At 41.0% G+C, this 18,590-nt stretch overlaps 1 protein-coding gene across 7 annotated transcripts in view; it reads right to left on the bottom strand.

Moving 5' to 3' along the window:
- msraa (methionine sulfoxide reductase Aa) overlaps window positions 1-18,590 on the bottom strand; it is a 328,025-nt gene that overhangs the window by 203,975 nt on the left and 105,460 nt on the right. For 6 of the 7 annotated variants that reach the window (XM_069886609.1, XM_069886611.1, XM_069886614.1 and 3 more), the window contains exon 3: window positions 16,849-16,968. The exons of the other annotated variant lie outside the window; for it this stretch is intronic. In XM_069886609.1, the coding sequence (XP_069742710.1) occupies window positions 16,849-16,968 (120 nt within the window). The remainder of the gene's footprint in view (window positions 1-16,848; window positions 16,969-18,590) is intronic. 7 annotated transcript variants of the gene reach the window in all.

The raw sequence follows: 18,590 nt of genomic DNA, 5'->3' as shown, positions 1-18,590 counted from the left end.
TGGAGGAGAATAATCAAATTATTCTGAAAGGCCACTTGGACTTGATACATCAAGGGACAACTTCCTAGGTCATAAGAAAATACAAGAATGAATGACATAGTGATCCAAAATATATTGGAGCAAACAACAGGTACTATTCTAAAGATAGTGCACATCCTTGTCAACAAAGTTGAATAACTCTGCCAATTCAGACCCAGTATCAGTAAATGGCATATATCCAAATGGACATATTGCCTTTTGACCAAATTCTGCAAGTACAGAAAAAAACATATGCTGCTATGTCAGCTGTTACAATTCCTGCCGTGAGGTCTGATTGAACCATGAAGAAATACATGAGGAACACATTAATCATTGCCTGTTAATGCTCTGACTTTCTGCACAATGCATTCTAAATGTACACAGCTCCTGAAGTTTGCAAACATCCCATGGCAAAAAAGGGTAGTAGAATGTCTCTTTACATTACTGTGAATTGGGGGGATGGCAGCCAAAATTCGCCAAGTTGCTTACTGTGAAATGTCGTTTGAAGATGTCTGAATCGCCTCAACATCTTTTATTCTGTTAAAGTCTTTATACACAAATAGAAACTACCTGCTGAGGCTTATATGTAATGTTTTTGATTTAATTATTGCAATTTAATTTTTATCAGCCATTCAATGACGTTTGTTCCAAACCTGGACTGAAAAGATGAATTGCAGGGCTGCAGTGAGACCAAATGCTGCTGACAAACAAAAGAGCATTTTACTGGGTGTGGCATCAAAGAGCTCTGGCAAAACTGAGCATCCAGGAGAAAATACTACATCCCTCAAAGCAACATCACAGGTCCATCTATGTTCATGTACTTTGTCAAGGATCTTTCTTCTATTATAAGTTGTTAGGTAATGATCGCTCTGTGTCCAATTCTCATTTGTTAATTTATCAGCAAAAGTAGTTCATGCCTGCATCCACAACATTCAAGTCAATATTCAGCTACAGCTGTTTTTATTACAATATGTTTCTGCTTATTCAAAACACTCAGGTCCTGTGTGCATCGGTTAACTGCATTTTTTCTGATAACTGAGAAATGGTTTTAAGCAGCCCAGTAATGTCAGCAGAAAACTTGTAGCTGCTGTCATCAATCCCGCCGACACCTCCCCACCACCGTCGCCAAACCTGCCCAGGAGCCAGAGGTTCCCACTCTCGCTGCCGCCATCCCCCCCACCTCCACCAAGCCCCCCGCAATCCAACGCTGCATCTGCCACCCTTGACCCCCTCTGGTCTGATGCCACCAAAAAATCAGTGCCCCCCTCGTGGTCACCCTAATGCCCCCCAGATTAGATTTGTTCTGATGCCAACTCTGAACACAGTGGAGAACCAAGTACAGTGGAGGGTAAAGAAAAAATGGAAAGAGAGAGGGGAGGGTGTTACCTGAAATGAGGACAATCTTCCCTTGCACTACCTGATCTGCCGACTTCTTCCAGTCGTTCACTGATGTTACCAAACTGGTGCTAACAGTGCATCAGAGCCCCAAATGAGCACTTCGGATGAAAAAAAAATTTCAACTTGAGACATCATGTTGTCGTCAAAAAAATTTTCGGACAACTGAGAATTTCGGTTCAGTGGCTTTTGGATAATCGGAAACATACTGTACATGACAAAAGTTTTAAACTTGAAAATGTTCCCCAACACATACTTCTGTCACCTGTCCTGTCTCATTCCCTAGGAGGATATCCAGAATTGCACTCTCTCTGGTTGGTAGCTCTATATATTGATTGAGAAAATTTTATTGAACACATTTGACAAACTCAAAGCCATCTATCCCACTTACAGGATAGGAGTTCCAGTCAATATGTGGAAAGTTTTAAAAACTCATACTTTATATTTTCTGTAGCTGTCTGCTATCTCTCTACAGATTTGTTCCACCAATTCTCGCTATCAGGCAATCTACAATACAACCCAATCAACCCAATTAGTAACCTTTCCAGTTCCTCAGCTCCATCCATATACCTCAGTAGACAAGCCCTCTGGTCTGTTCTGTCTGAGCACAGCTGTGATATTTTCCCTGATGAGCAATGCTACTCATTCCCCTTTCATCCCTCCTGCTCTATCACATCTGAAACAGAACCCTGGAATATTAAGCAGCCAGTCTTGCCCCTCCTGCAATCAAGTTGCACTAATAGCCACAACATCGTAATTTCATGTGCCAATCCATACTCTAAGCTTGTCTGCCTTTCCTACAATACTCCTTGCATTGAAATAATTGCACCTGAAAACATTTCCACTACATACAACCCTTTGATTTCTGACTTTACATGCAACATTCACATTATCTTTACCCTCCTCTATCTGCTCTGTCACTCTGGTTCCAATCTCCCTGCCAATCTAGTTTAAATGCTCTGGGAGCACCATTAACAAACCTTCCTGCAAGGATATTAGTCCCCCTCCAGTTCAGATGCAAACTGTCCTGTTGGAACAACTCCCACCTTCCCTGGAAGAGATCCCAATGATCCAGAGACCTGAAGCCCTCCCTCCAACTCCATGTCTTTAGCCATGTGTTAAGCTGCATTACCCTCCTATTTCTAACCTCACTAGCATGGGTAACAAACCTGATATCACAACCCTGAGATCCTGTCCTTCAATTCCCTGAATTCTCTTTGCAAGATGTCATCTCCTTTCTGACCCACTTATTGGCTCCCAACATGGACCACAACATCTGGCTGCTCACCCTCCCTCCTGAGAATACTGTGAATTTGATCTGAGATAACTCAGACCCTGACACCAGGGAGGCCACATACTCTCAGGATTCTCGATCTCTTTGAAGAGTCTCTCACCTGTTCCCAGAACTTTAGAATCCCCTATCATTACAGCTTACCTTTTCTCCTCCATTCTCTTCTTAGTCACAAGGCCAGACTCCATGCCAGAGACCTGACCACCATGGCTTGCCCTCGTAACTTGTTTCCACTCCCACCCCAAAATGTTATACTTGTTACAGGTACACAATCCTTTATACGGAACCCTTGGAGGACAGTGTGTTCCGAATTTCGGATTTTTCCGGATTTCGGAAAGCCAGATTTAAACCAACCTGAATTGTGCTGCTGTTTCCACCCCCACCCCCTTCCAGTTGAGTTGCTGTCTCCCCACCCCCCCTCGCCCACCCGACTCGCGCTGCCAGTCTCCCCCCTCGCCCACCCAAATCGCGCAGTCAATCTCTCCCTCCTCGCCCACCCGACTCGCGCAGTCAGTCTCTCACCCCTCCATTCCTCGCTCGCCTGACTCTCGCTGCTGGTCTCTCCCCTTCGCCCGCCTGACTCATGCTGTTAGTCTATCCCCCCCCCCCAACACTTCTCGCCCGCCCGACTCTCGCTGCCAATCTCTCGCCTGCCTGACTCACGCTGCCGGTTTCTCCCCCTCGCCAACCCATCTCGCGTTGCCGGTCTCTCCCCCTCGCCCGCCTGGGTTGCGCTGTCAGTCTCTCTCCCTTGCCCGCCCGGCTTGCGCTACCAGTCTCTCCCCCTCGCCAGCCCAGCTCGCAATGCCATCTCTCCCCACTTGCCAGATTTTGGAGCTTTCCAGATTTTAGATGTCCGGATAAGGATTGTGTAACTGTACTGAGGGGAACTGCCACAGGGGTGATCTGCATTGACTGCCTGTTCCCCTTCCTGACAGTCAACCTGCCACCTTACTCCTGCCTCCTTGGTGTGACAGCATCAGAATTTATTGTCATGCAAGTTGGTGATTTGTAGCAGCATCATAGAGCAAACGTACCTATTATAACAATCTTACAACTTTACTGTAAAAAAATAATAACAATCGTAGTGCATGAAAATTAAGGCAGCACCTTTGGTTCATTGACTATTCAGGAATCTGATGGCAGCGGGGAAGAAGCTGTCCTTGTGCCACTGAGTGCTCATCTTTAGGCTCCTGTACCTTTTCCCTGATGGCAGCAGAGTAAAGGGGCATGGCCTGGGTGGTGGGGGTCTTTGAGGATAGAAGCTCCTTTTTTAAGACACCACCTCATGTAGATGTCCTTGATGGGGTGAAATCTGGTTCCTATGAGGCCGAGTTAACAACCCTCCAGAGTTTATTCTTGGCCTGAGAGTTGGCACCTCCATACGAGGCAGTGATATAACCAACCAGAATGCTCTCCACGGTACACCTGTAGAAGTTTACGAGAGTCTTCGATGACATACCGAATCTTCTCAGACTCCTCACAAAGAATAGCACTGGTGATCCTTCTTTATGATTGCATCAATGTGGAGGCTTCAGGACAGATCTTCGGAGATGTTGATACCCAGGAATTTGAAGTTCTTGACCCTCTCCACTTCTGAGCCCTCAATTATAACCATAACCATATAACCATATAACCGTTTACAGCACGGATAACAAGAAAAGTTGATGTGAAAGTTTGCAGAATTGGTGCAATGCAGATTTCTTGAATGCTGGCCAATGAAAGTGAATGTTGGCCTGTGCTCCTCTCCCTAGGTATTGGTCGTGTTCTCTTAACTTCCTCCTTAAGTCCACAGTATCTTGGTTTTGCTGTCATTGAGCGCAAAGTTGTTGTCGTTAATGAGCTGATCTTTCTTTTTCTCCTGTATGCTTCCTCATTTTCGTTTATGATTTTGCTGACAACCGTGGTGTCATCGGTAAACTTATAGATGGCATTGGAATTGTGCCTGGCCACGCAGGCGTGGGTATAAAACGAGTAAAGCAGTGGTTTAAGCCACTCAACCTTTTTCTTTCCACTCACATACCACTTTAAGTAATCCCTATGCCATAAATGCTCTGTGATTAGTAAGGGATTGCTTAAGGTGGTATTTGATTGGGAAGGGAAAGATGAGAATCACTGTTCTAGATCCAATTGCTACTGAAATATTTTGCTTGAAAAAAATTGTCATTGGCCCATTTCCTTTGGAGTTATGAAACCATGTGCATAACGAGTCAATTAGGCATGATTAAAACAGTAGTTTTCTAACTTTTTCTTTCCACCCACATACCACCTTAAGCAATCCTTTACAGAGGACCTATGGCATAGGGAATACTTAAAGTGATATGTGAATGGAAAGAAAAAGGTTGAGAACCACTGCTCTAAGCACACCTCCTTGGGTGCGCCTGTGTTGATGATCAGTGAGGAGTCGTTGTTTCAAATTTGTACTGACAGCATTCTGTCCATCACTCGCTCAGCCTCCCGAATGATCCAGAGTTCATCCAACTGGAGCACCAGTTCCCTAACTCAGTTTGTAAGGTGCTGCAGCTGGATATATTTTTCATTGATAAAGTTGTCAGGGATACCGTTGGCTTTCCTGATCAACTACATTCAGCAAGAGGAGCTGCCATAACTGGCATCTATGAAATGGAAAAAAGTTAGAAAAACCTGTCCTTACCATGCCTCAAGTCCTGCACCTTTTCCTCAGCCTCTGCTCAATGAAGCCTCATAAACCAAAGCCTCAAATTTCCACTCCTACACTGAGCCGCTCACACTCTGTCCGCTTTACTTTTATTTGCTCCTGCATTGCTTTCTCTCTCTGAGACTTGATTGATCCGCTGCTAATACTAGTACCTAATTATTTCAGTTTTCTGTCTCATTGGATTCCTGAATCACCAATATATCTTGGAAGCTTTATGTAACTTCTTCTATGAAGTTAAAGTCTCCTATCATTTCCCTATTATAAATACTTCCAATTTTATCAAGTTCAAATTTATTGTCAGAACACATACACAGCATCACATACAATCCTGAATTTTTTTTTCTGTGGGGCAGGCTTAGTGCTCACTAAAACAGTGACTATAAACTGTTCTTAAAGAAAGAACTGTAAAGAAACTGGCTGTGCGAATGCAGATGTAGGTGTAAATATACAATAATAAATAAGTAATAAAAGTACTTAAATGAGTTTCCAAATGAGTCTTTTGTTCAAGAGTCTGATAGTTGAAGGGTAGCAACTATTCCTGAACTTGGTAGGTACGAGTCCTGTGGCCCCTATACCTCCTTTCTGAGCAGCAAAAACAGTGCATGTCCTGGGTGGTGTGGATCCTTAACAGCTAATGCTGCTCTGTGACAGCAACATTCCATGTAGATATTCTCAATGTTGGAGAGAGTTATGCTTGTGATGTACTGTGTTGAGTCCATTACTTTTGCAGGATTCTCCACTCTGAGGTATTGGAGCCCCCATACCAGGCCGTGGTGCAGCCAGTCAGCACATTTTCCACTACACATCTGTGGAGGTTTACCAAGATATCCTTTCTTCTTTCTTTTCTTTGGCTTGGCTTCGCGGACAAAGATTTATGGAGGGGGTAAAAAGTCCACGTCAGCTGCAGGCTCGTTTGTGGCTGACAAGTCCGATGCGGGACAGGCAGACACGGTTGCAGCGGTTGCAGGGGAAAATTGGTTGGTTGGGGTTGGGTGTTGGGTTTTTCCTCCTTTGCCTTTTGTCAGTGAGGTGGGCTCTGCGGTCTTCTTCAAAGGAGGTTGCTGCCCGCCAAACTGTGAGGCGCCAAGATGCACGGTTTGAGGCGTTATCAGCCCACTGGCGGTGGTCAATGTGGCAGGCACCAAGAGATTTCTTTAGGCAGTCCTTGTACCTTTTCTTTGGTGCACCTCTGTCACGGTGGCCAGTGGAGAGCTCGCCATATAACACGATCTTGGGAAGGCGATGGTCCTCCATTCCGGAGACGTGACCCATCCAGCGCAGCTGGATCTTCAGCAGCGTGGACTCGATGCTGTCGACCTCTGCCATCTCGAGTACTTCGACGTTAGGGATGAAAGCGCTCCAATGGATGTTGAGGATGGAGCGGAGACAACGCTGGTGGAAGCGTTCTAGGAGCCGTATATCCAGACAAATAGGATCTCTGCAGATTCCAGAGGAAGTGAAGGCACTGTCGTGCTTTCTTCACAATGGCATTAATATGATTTGCAGCTTTATACTGCTATTTGGTAACCTACAAATAATTCCCAAAAATATTTTCTGTTCCATATTTTTTCTTAGCACAACCCAAAATGATTTACATTCTACATCATGATCTGTAATGCCACGATCATTTTTTTTCCATAATGCTAATCACCTCTCTTATTAATAGTGTCATAGGACACACTTCTTTTTAAAGGATAAGCAAAAATCTTGAATCCCCTGGAATATTTAGTTCCTAGTTTTGCTCACCATGTTTCAATAGTGATGCCTTGTAACAACTGTTGCAAGCATTTTAATATAGTATTTTGTGTTTGCTATCTATTTCAGTTAAAACTTAGAAAATTTCTCTTCCTGCTTTGTCTCTCTTCTTTAATTCTTTTTGGAGTTAAATCTGCCCCAGTGCCAGTTAACCTCTTTCTTAGCTCCTCAAACTCTGCTAATGGGATCCTTTACTGCTTATGTCATAGGTAATAATCTAGTTGTTCGCTCTCTTCTGACAGGATGTGCTGCAGTCATTGAGTATCAGCCCTGACCAAAGAGACAACATACCAAACTGGAGTCACAAGTATAGCCACTGAATCCCTGATCACTATTACTCTTGAAACCAATATCCTCCTACTTCTTTTGTTCTTTATACATCTTCTTTCCTGGATGCATCCTGTTTGTATGCCATCTCTGCATAATAGTTCTTCTAGAAAGCCAACAACCTTCAGCTGTTCTGGAATGACCCAACTCAGATTTTGACAGCAAAATGAACTGTCAGAAAGTGAGCTAGGCCATGAAAATTCCAATTCTCAGATTTGTTCTAGAAAATAAAAGCAGTCCTTTTGGAAGTTGCACTCCAAATGTTGTCAGCATTGTTTCATGAGAAAAGTGTGTAAAAGGCAGGTAGAGCAAGTTGCCTTCAATCCAAACAACGGCATGGTCAGCAGAGTTGAAGATTCTGCTGCAGAACATCGAGTATTACAGCCCACAATGCTGTGCTGACCTTTATAAACCTACTCAAAAAACAAAACCTATCTCAAAACCATAACCCCATTTTTTTTGTACCCATATGCCTAAGAATCTTTTAATGTCCCGATTGTACCAGCCTCTACCACCACCCCAAGCAATGCATTCCAGGCACCCACTCCTCTCTGTGTAAAACAAGTTAATTAATGAGATCAAGCACAACTTACATGACCTGCCAGAGAATAAAGCCTAAAAACCTTGAAAGGTCGGAAGGATTATTAATCAGCTTTTCAGTACAACCTCAATGTGAAGAAACAGTAACCTGCTTTTTGGGAAGAAATCTGGTAGAAAACAAGTAATGTCTCTCAGATTTGTCTTCTAGGCATTCCAAATGAAAACTTCCTGCCATGAACTCTTATTATAATAATGAGACTTGCTTCAATCCTGTAAGTTTTGCAGGGTCAGCAACAAATCCTGGGTTATAACCAATGAGTAAAAATATAATTTGTCAAATTATGCAGAGAAAGTTTACTGAATGTCATCACCCAGAGGAGCTCATAAATTAATCTCAGAAATTCCAACTGATATTTAATATTTTTTTTAAAAATTAAGCAAATTAATTAATCAACAGCAATCATTGATACCAAAATATTAAATGATCTTTTCATTAAAGATACTCATCAAGTAAGCACTTTTTTTTTACACCATATTACAGAGATTAGTTAATTTACATTACAAACATGTGCAGGTAATATGAAGGATAGTAATTACTTTATAAAAAATTAACAATAATGCCTACATTTAAAGCACTAAGAAAATCACACTAAAAAGTACAGCTAAATGTCTGTGAAAATGGACTATTATTCAGATTGATAATTAAATCAGTTCACAGATATTTATCTCTTTTTGATCAGCTTAACACTCAACAAATCTAGAATAACCTGACTAAAGATAGAACATTCCTTCACCTCTCTCCTCCTCTCTATTCTATCTCACAATCTAATGCTCTCCCGACCCCCACCCCCCCACTGCCCCCCCCCCCCCCCCCCCGCCTCGCACAGTCATTAGCAAGCATTCCCATTTTGCTCTAATCACCAAGCACTCTCAAAAGAATAGCATTATGAATAAACCAGCCCTCTGGGTTCCTAAATATGAATGGGTATAAACTCTCATAACAAAATCCTGGAATAGATTCAAGAAGTTAACAGTTTAACACAAGTGGTATCCTTAGTACAGAGTTCAAATCTTATCTATTCTAAGTACAATGGTATCCATAATCTTTTAGGCAGCAATGATACTACTTACGACTTTGATTTCCATGCAAAATACTTGATTTTAAAAAATATATGTTCTTAATCATTTGGCAGTCCAACTTAAAAAAGAGTAGACTTTTTTTAAGCTGTTGCTTAAATATTTTCAATACAGACATTACTAACTTTGTTTAATTTTCAGTAAGAGGTCAACTTTTATTTTAAGGTGCATATATTGAGTACTGCATGTTCTATTATTTTTATCTGTTCCATTTTTCAGTGAACACACAAAAACTAACACTGCATATTCAATTCCAATAAAGACATAAAAATGCTGGAGGAACTCAACAGGATAATACAGCATCTGTAGGAGGTAAATACTGTATATATAACCCATGTTTCAGGCCTGAGTCCCTCTGAAAGATATGAGCAAGAATTAGGCAGGTGCCTGAATGAAAAGGCTGAGGAGAAAGGAAGAAAAGGCAGGGGAAAGAGCACAGGCCAACAGACAAAAGATGATCATTGTTCATTGATAGAAGGGACAGGAGAAGAAGGGTTAGAATTGATCAGGAATTGGAGAAGACCAGTTGAAAAGGAAAGAGAAAAAGCTAGCGCAAAGGAGAATATGGGTTGGGGAAGGGGAGAGATGGAGGTAGGGGCTAACTGAAACCAGTAAAGTCAACTTTTCCAGTTTCCTTTAGACTAGCCCCCTTTCTCCCCTTCCCCATCCCCATTTTTCATTTCTTCTAGCTGTTTCTCTTCCTTTCCTTCTGCTTTTCTTTCTTCATTGACAGAGCCACCCCTGTTTTTATCCTATCCTCCTATCCATGTCCAATTATCACCTTTTGTCTGATGTCCTGTGTTCTTTCCCCTGCCCTTTCTTTCCTTCTTCCCAGCCTTTTTATTTAGGCGCCTGCCTGTTTTTTGAAGAAGGGTTCAGGCCCAAAAATTTGGTTATATATATTTACCTCCCATGAATGCTGTGAGACCTAATCAATTCTTCCAGTAATTTTGAGTTTTTACTATCACAGCATCCACAGACTTTTGTATTTCACCCTCCATTCAATTAAAATGTAGGTTATTTCTCATAGCACAAAGGAACAGACAATTAAGAGTCAGGTATCCAACAGGTTTTATTATTTATTAATTTGTTGGGATGTGTGCATCAACAGCATGGTCTACATTTATTATTTTTCTTTTGAAGGTTATGGTGAGCCTTCTTGAAACGCTATAGTGCTCCTGCTTAAGGGATCCTAGAAAGCTCATCAATCAGGAATACAAGGATTTAGGCATGAAATTGAAGAAGAAATGGCAGTATCTCTCCAAGCCAGTATGGCACATAATTTGTCTGGAAATATACAGGTAACGGAGCGCATGTGTTATATGCCTCTGCACTTCTTGGTGGAGAAGGTTGCAAGTTTGGGAGTAGCCCAGCCAAGTAAATATAATGCATTTCATACGTGTGGCATGCTGCAACTACATTGTGCTGGTGGTGAAGGTAATTAATGTTTGGGAGAAGGGTGTCAATCACACAGACTATTGTAAAACTTCAATAATCTGCTATCTGATTATTTTGAAATCTTGATGGTGCCATATAGGATTCTGGTGAAAGAAAGGAATGAAACCAATAGACAGGTGCAGCTGACCAAATCGATGCATTTTAAAAGGCACCGTTGATTACCTCTGATTCCATCTATGATATCTGTTGAATTTCCTCATCCACTTGCCTTGGGCCCCAGATCCTGATTTCTGCCTTCACGATTGATTCTCTAACATGCATCACTTCATACTTATCTGGATTGAACTCACCTGGCCATTCCCCTTGGAATTGACTTGGATAAAGTTTCTCACACTCCCTTTAAACTGATTGGTGTCTTGTTAACATATATGTTCCCTTTCAACTTTAAATTCACTAGAAAATGCATTATTCTTGCGTGTTGTTGGAGTCACAGTCATCCAAGTAAATAAAGAGAATTTCATTCAGCTCCTGACTTACGGTCTGCAGATGGTGCCAATATTTCAACATGGCAGGAGACAAGCCATTTGTCACAGGCTACCCAATCTCTGATCTGCTCTTGTACCCCTGCTATTTTTAGCTATTGTTCAATGGTGATCTCAGGATATTGATGATAATGCTTCAAGATTCAATTTATTGTCATGTAATAAAGATAGTGCAATATTATATGAAATTTGTTTTCATCTGCCGTAAAGCAGAAACATCAGCAGAAATTGCCTGAAATGCCTTACAGACAAAGATAAGCATAAGAGAGTCCCCTCAGAGTCACTGTATGTTCATGGATTTGCCTCCAGCACTCCTGCAGCTACACAGAATCCAGTCCAAACCATCATATCCAAGCTCCAGATCCAAATCTCTGACACAATCAGAACCCTTCAGCACCCTCTCGCATCCCCATTTCCCAGTTCTGATAGCTGGTACCCCTTCAGCCAGTCTTTAGCCAGTCTCCAGCAGTTTGCAGCCCGGTGTGAATCCCTCAACAAGTTGCTGGTAGCCTGCAGCCTGCATTAGTTCCTAACCTCAAGTCGCTAACAACCCGCCACCTGTGTTCTACAGCCTCAGAACCCCTCACTGGTCCACTGCCGTGGTCACCGTCCCGTGGGTGTCTTCTCTTTCTCAAACGGGGTGGGTGGTTTCCCTGTTTTCTGCTGCCCTGCACCAGTCCAAGCAAGTTAGAAAACAAACTGGGAAATGACCTTGCAGAGGGTAAAGTTGTGCTTGCAGTGTGGTTGACTGCCAAGCCAGTCAATTGAAGAAACAAAGACAGACTTGGATAGATATCCAGCCTGTGCAGACAGTTTGGACCAGAGTTCTGATGTCAAACCTGAGATTATGGACAACATTGTCCTGGAAAGAGTTTGTGTTGGAGCAAAATAGAGATCCTGAACATGTTGAGGTGAAAGTTAAGGCTCTCGCTGAGAAAGAAATTAAGGAACTGCCACTTGGAAATACTGAAGCTAAAACTGTGTCAAGACCTCTTCTAAAGTTTTCCACTTTGTTTGGTTTTCCTGAAGAGATCCGATCAGACCAAGGAAGTAGTTTCATGTTGGGATTGTTTCAGCAGTTATCTTGTAGATTGGGAGCTAACCAGATCATGTCATCTGCACATCATCCAAAGACTTAAGGGACCTTAGAGAGGTTCCATTCAACTTTGAAAACCATGTTGGGAACCTATTGTGTTGAGCACGAGAAGAACTGGAATGAGGGTGACCAATTGCTCTTGTTTGCAGTAATAGAGTCTGTGCAAGAGTCATTAGGCTTTAGCCCTTTTGAACTGGGGTTTGGACAGCAAGTTAGAGGACCTTTAGGGTTGTTGAAGGAACAATGGGTTAATGAGGATGTCCAGTTGAAATTGTTAAAGTATGTCTCGGAATTTAAAGATCATTTGCAGAAAGTCTATGAAATGGCCCAAGAGAAACTATTTGACAAACCTTCAAATGAAAAGTGAATGTGGCCGTGCTACTATGACGTATCGTGGTTATGTAGTTGGCACCTGTCTAGGCAAAAGTTTGGATGATTTCTGAGTTTCCCATTCCCATGGGTAAGCACCTTATTAGGAGATTGCTGGGAATGGTTGTTTATTATAGGAAGTTCAATAGAAATTTTGCTGATATTGCGTTTTCCTTGACAAACCTTTTTGAAAAGGGGTGAAAAGTTTGCTTGGACAGGAATGGGATTTAATGATAATTCATATTAAAGACAAGATAATGTAATTGCTGAATGGCTTTCAAGAATGTTAAGTTGGCAACTTTACTGAAAAATGTTATATTTGTCTGTATTATGTCATGTAAATAATGAATATACTGTTTCTGACATTGTAGGTGGCAGTTAAAAATTTGCTCTTACAGCTCAAAATTTTCTTTGTTGGTGGGAGATATTACATGCTTCCATTTTTCAGTCAATTTTCACATGTATGGGACTGTCAATTTAAGAGAACAAATTTAACAAAACCCTGCAAGCTTTGGAGTGACTGTGAAGCTGACTACAGGTTGAAGAGAGCATGTTCCTAAATTGGATACATCTTGCAGAGAGGGAAAAGCACAGGAGCAGAGACCATGTGACTGACAGATTCAAGACTGAGTACATAGCTTTGGTCAGGGACCATTTTAAGGAGACAGCACAGGTCCAAACAGCTTTGAAAGGAATACTGTGCTGGATTGGCCTCATGTGTGGTTGGAGGCAATCTGTCTGAGAAATGATAATATCACTCTGTGACTAAAATAGTGAAAGCCACTTTTATTCAGCTGATTCACAGAAAGGGTTTTGAAAGCAGAAGAAATATTGCACTTGGATAGTGACCAGAGTGAGGTTGATTTAAGTTTGGCTGATACATGAAAAGGGTTCTGGAAACTTTGTGAGCATCATTTACTTCTTGTCCCCTATGGCAGAGGGGAATTTTCGTTGGCACTCATTTAAAAAGGACATTTTGTTGGAAGCATCTCATTAAGGGTTCCGTGAGTTACAAACATTCTGTCACTTCCGGTCTCTTTCACCCACTTCATGAACTGTTAATTTCATCTAAAACCTGCGTGTCATCACTGAATTTCTGAAACTGAACTTTGAACTGCCTTTTGAGAATTGTGCCTTGAGCTGTTGCGGTTTGAAGTAATCCATACACACCAGCATATTTGCGCATAGTTGGGGTTGTTAGATAAGTTTAGTTTAGTGTAAGTACATTGGATAAGGTGTTATATCAATTGTTAATTTGTAATTTAAAATATTATTTTAAAAATAACACTGTCTGGGCTCATTTCTATTGCTTCTATTGTAGCATCAGCACATGTATGAATGGTGTCTAGTTTTGCTGCATGGAGGCATATAACCATTTATGGCGTGGAAACAGGCCATGTCGGCCTTTCAAGTCCGTACCGGTTCACTAGAACAACTCCACTATCTCAAACCTCCCGCTCACCGCCAATTACCCTACAACCCCTTCACCTCCATGTACACATCCAACCTTCTCTTAAATGACAGAAAGGACCCTGCCACAACTATCTCATTCGGAAGTACATTCCATTCTGCCACCACTCGCTGAGTGAAAAAGCCACCTCTAATATTTCTCCTAAAGTGTTGCCCCCTTACCCTTAACTCATGGCCTCTTATTCCAACCTCCCCTGCCCTCAGGGAAAAGAGTCTGTTTATGTCTAGTCTATCTATTCCTTTCATAATTTTAAATACCTCTATCAAGTCCCCTCTCAGTCATCTACGTTCCAATGAATGAAGTCCCAGTCTCCTTAATCTCTGATAAACTGCTTCATGTCTTGAGGAGTTAGTAACAGAAATTAGCATTAAGCAATCAACTGCAAATATCCCAAGAGCATATAACATAACATCAGAGTACAGGTTTTTCAGCCCACAATGCTGTGTCAGCCTATATAAATTTACTCAGCTAAACCTTCCCTACATTTCACCCATAATGCTCTTTTTTTCTTGCATCCATGTGCCTTTCCAAGATTCCTTTAAATGTTCCCATTGCATCAGCTTCCACCATCAACCCTGGCAATAAATTCCACTCACCCACTACTAGCTGTGTAAAAAGATGTACCCCTGACATCTCCCTTGAAATTTCCCTCTTGCCCTTATATACATATATGTCCTCTGGTGTTTGCTACTCTCATTCTGGGAAAAAGGTGCTGACTGTCCACCCTATCTATGCCTCTCATAATCTTGTAAACCTCTATAAGTCACCTCTCATCCCTCTTTGCTCCAAAAAGAAAATCTCAAGCTCTGTTAGCCTTGCCTCACAAGACAAGTTCTCCAATCTAGACAACATCCTGGTAAATCTCCTCTGCACCCTCTCCAAGCCTTCCACATCCTTCCTGTAATGAGATGACCAGAATAGAACACAATATTCCAAGTGTGGTCTAATCAGCGTTTTATCGAGCTGCAACATTTCCTCACAACTCTTGAACTTAACTTCCCTCCCACCCCCCCCCCCCACCACCGCTGACTAATGAAGGCCAGTACACAATAAGGCTTCTTAACTACCCTATCAACCTGAGCAACAGCCTTGAGAAATCTCTGGATTTCGACCCCAATCTACCCCCGTTCTGTCACACTGTTCAGAATCCAGTCATTTGAACCTGGCTGTGTACAAAGGTGAGATACTTTTGGGAGGGCTGGGGGGGGGGGGATTCTGAAAAAAAATTACAAAGGAAGATTTTCCTCAAGATTTGGAATTGTACATTCTAGGAAACATTATGGATATATGTTTTAAACTGTCCAAGTGCCAAATTCAGTTTGTGAAGGTCGCTTTGTCTGTAGCCAGGAAATTGTGGTCACGTCTAAGTCCAACTCCCAACTAAATATTACACAATTGAATCTGGAAATGCAGAGTTGCATTCCACTGGAAAATCCACATACAATTTAAGGAGGAAATATGACACATTCGTTAGAGTGTGCCAACCTTATCTGAAATATATTGGTATGCAGATATGACTATCCCCCTTGAGAACAAGGGAAACAATTGCAATTAATGAAGTGGGACGTGGTTCAGACGATGTGTTCTATTAGTTGTTTTTTCCTTTTATTCCTTACCTTTGGTTACTTGGACACCTTGATTGCTTTTTCCCAGGTTTCGGTTGGGGCCATTGACCCCACTGGTATTTATGGTTTTTTGTATCTGTATAAGTTATATAACTTTATTCTCAGTTGTATCGGGGCAAAGGGGGGGTGAGAAGGAGGTGGGGGGGGATTAAAAAAAGGACTCTACATGTCATATTGGTGTTGAAAGAGATTGTATTGTTTATTTGAATTTATACAAGTCTTTAAAAATCAAAAATAAAATATTAAATATAATGCCTTTAACCATGTACTATACCTTCATGTTACCCTCCAAAATGCTTCACACTTCTCTGGATTGATCTCCATTTGCCACTTTTCTACCCAACTGCATCCTGTCTATATCCTGTTGTACCCTACAACACTGCCATGTCATCTGCTTTCTTTTTGATGGAGGGATCAATAAGTCTGCAGATGTCCCTAGTTCCAACCTTTTTCAGAAGGTAAGGTCATTAATAAAGTCGCTCTGTAGAGATAGTCCTGAAATACCCTGAGAAACACCCATGTCCATCTTCTGAGGCTGGAAAAACTGATCTCTGACATCCACAAATAGCCTTCTATTTGCAAGGTATGAAGCAAACTATGCTGAGTTTTTCTCTTGATACCCAGTGATTTCAGCTTTACCAGGGATACCTGATGCCACACCTGTCAAATGTCAAGCATGTCTCCTCTAGAATTCAGGCTTTTGTTCCATGTGTGGACCATGTCTGATAAGATTGAAAGCACAGTTGTCCTGGCAAAATCCCAACTAGGCACAATGAATAATTTATTGGAAATTAAAGCAGCCTACAAGTACTCTCAATGACATCTTCTGCCACTTTTTTGATGACTGAGTGCAGTGTAAATGGATGGACTTGAGTATGGTTAGCACAGTTGTAGAAAATGATTCATCGTTTTTGGAAATTGCCAAGGACAACATTTTGTAAAGGGCAATGATGTATGATCAAATAGCACACACAATTCCCACAACCTGAACAAAAAAAACTATTAGCAATTTACGAAATCTAAAAATCATGCCCATCAGTTTTTCTCTTATGACTCAAAATCCAAAGCCTTTGATCAGATGGTTAACTTGTAACCACTGTTAGATATTCCAGTTTTATGTATCATGCTTTTACAAGCTGAATTTAAATTCAAGCATTTCCAACTACATCTATCATGTTCATTCTGAAAGCAGAAAGTTCAAGCAAACCTGAACAGACTTCTTTATAGGTTGGGTTTGGAGTTAATCCACCAGCAAATCCAACTTGAGTGGAATAGACACCTTTTTGAACCCAGAATTTTCTCTCAGCACCCCAGAAACAGCCCATGCCTGTATAAAATAAAAATAAAAATGACAAAGTAAATAAACTGATTTTGTCAATCTCAGGGAAATTTGGAGATGGCTTCAAAGCATCATAAAATTTTATCCAATTTTTCAAACGCTCTGCATTTCAAGAATATACTGGCTCTCTTTAAGAAATCTTGATGTCTATCACATTTATACCAATAATTTATTTAATAAATTGCATTTTTCAACAAAAAATGATTGATGTGATGAGCACAGGAATCTGAGCCTGATATTAACTATAACAAATGTATCTTCTTTAAGAAAGCTGCAAAGTTCTTCAGCAAAAGGCTGCTTCTCATGATCTGCAAATTACTCTTGTCTATACATGAGCTATTATGGGGAAGAAAACTTCACATTGGTATGATCATAGCATGCTCTTCTGAGGTTGTGAACAATGGAGGACCTTTTACTGCATCTAATCAGCAAGTAGTTAATGCAAACAGAACAATTTTTCATTTTCTATATCAATCACCTAAAATATAAAGATCTATAATTTTTAAATGGTTACCAACCAAAGTGACCAGCAACTTGTATCTATTCAGGTTATAATCAACTGGAAAACTAAAAGAGACACTAAATTATTTATCAAAATAAACAAAACCGGAAAATCATCTTAGAGAATTAACTTCAACAATTTTAATTGAATCCCAATGGAAATACAATTCAATTACATCTTTATTATATCAAGATCAATTTATTTTAAATTCATTAATTTGGAAGGATTTTAATTCTACTGTATGGCAGCTTATTCCAGAAATTAATAAGCACAGGTTTTATTCACGCTCAGCATCTATTCTCAGGCAGCCAGAAGAGGTAAATAGAAGGAGGAAGCATATTGCCAAATTTCTCCTCGTAAGAAATGCAGTAACAGTTTTGCTCCAAAGCAAACATAGGTTGGCAGCTCTGACTGTTAATTGCATCCTGCCACATGCAAATTACAGTTAAATATCCCTTTGAAGTTTATGACGCATTTCTATCCCCTTCCCACTGAGGGTTTATTCCCCGAAATAAACACCAACACACAAACAGTAATGATGGTTATTATGCAGTTGTAGGCAGGTAGAAATGAAATCATGTTACATTCTGAAAAATGAATATTTGGTCAGGTGAGTGCTGGATCTTCATTCTGTTTCTGGTCATCAAGAGTAGTGGGAAACTGAAGGATTGGGAAAACTTTAAAAGGCCACAAAAGACAACTAAACGGGAAATAAGGAAAGGGAAGAAGGATTATGAAGGTAAATTAGCACAAAGTATAAAAACAGATATTTTAATAAATATATAAAATGGAAGAGGGTGACTAGAGTCAACATGGGGCCCTTGGAAGGTGAGAAAGGGAGATTAATATTGAGTAATGAGGAAATGGCCGAGGCATTGAACAAATAGTTTGTGTCAGTCTTCACGGTGGAAGACATGTCCAGCATGCCAAAGAGTGATGAGAGGGATGCGAAAGGAGGTGAGGGCCTCGATAAAATTATTGTTACAAAAGAGATAGTGATGAGCAAACTAATGAGACTGAAAGCGGACACATCCCCTGGTCCTAACGGTATGCATCCCAGGGTTTTGAGGAAAATGGTAGGAATTATCGTTGATGCATTGGTAATCAT

Source organism: Narcine bancroftii, chromosome 6 (assembly GCF_036971445.1).
Source record: "Narcine bancroftii isolate sNarBan1 chromosome 6, sNarBan1.hap1, whole genome shotgun sequence".
Taxonomy (NCBI): domain Eukaryota; kingdom Metazoa; phylum Chordata; class Chondrichthyes; order Torpediniformes; family Narcinidae; genus Narcine; species Narcine bancroftii.
Note: the sequence above shows the minus strand (reverse complement) of the source record. Positions and strands in the feature narration are given on the sequence as shown.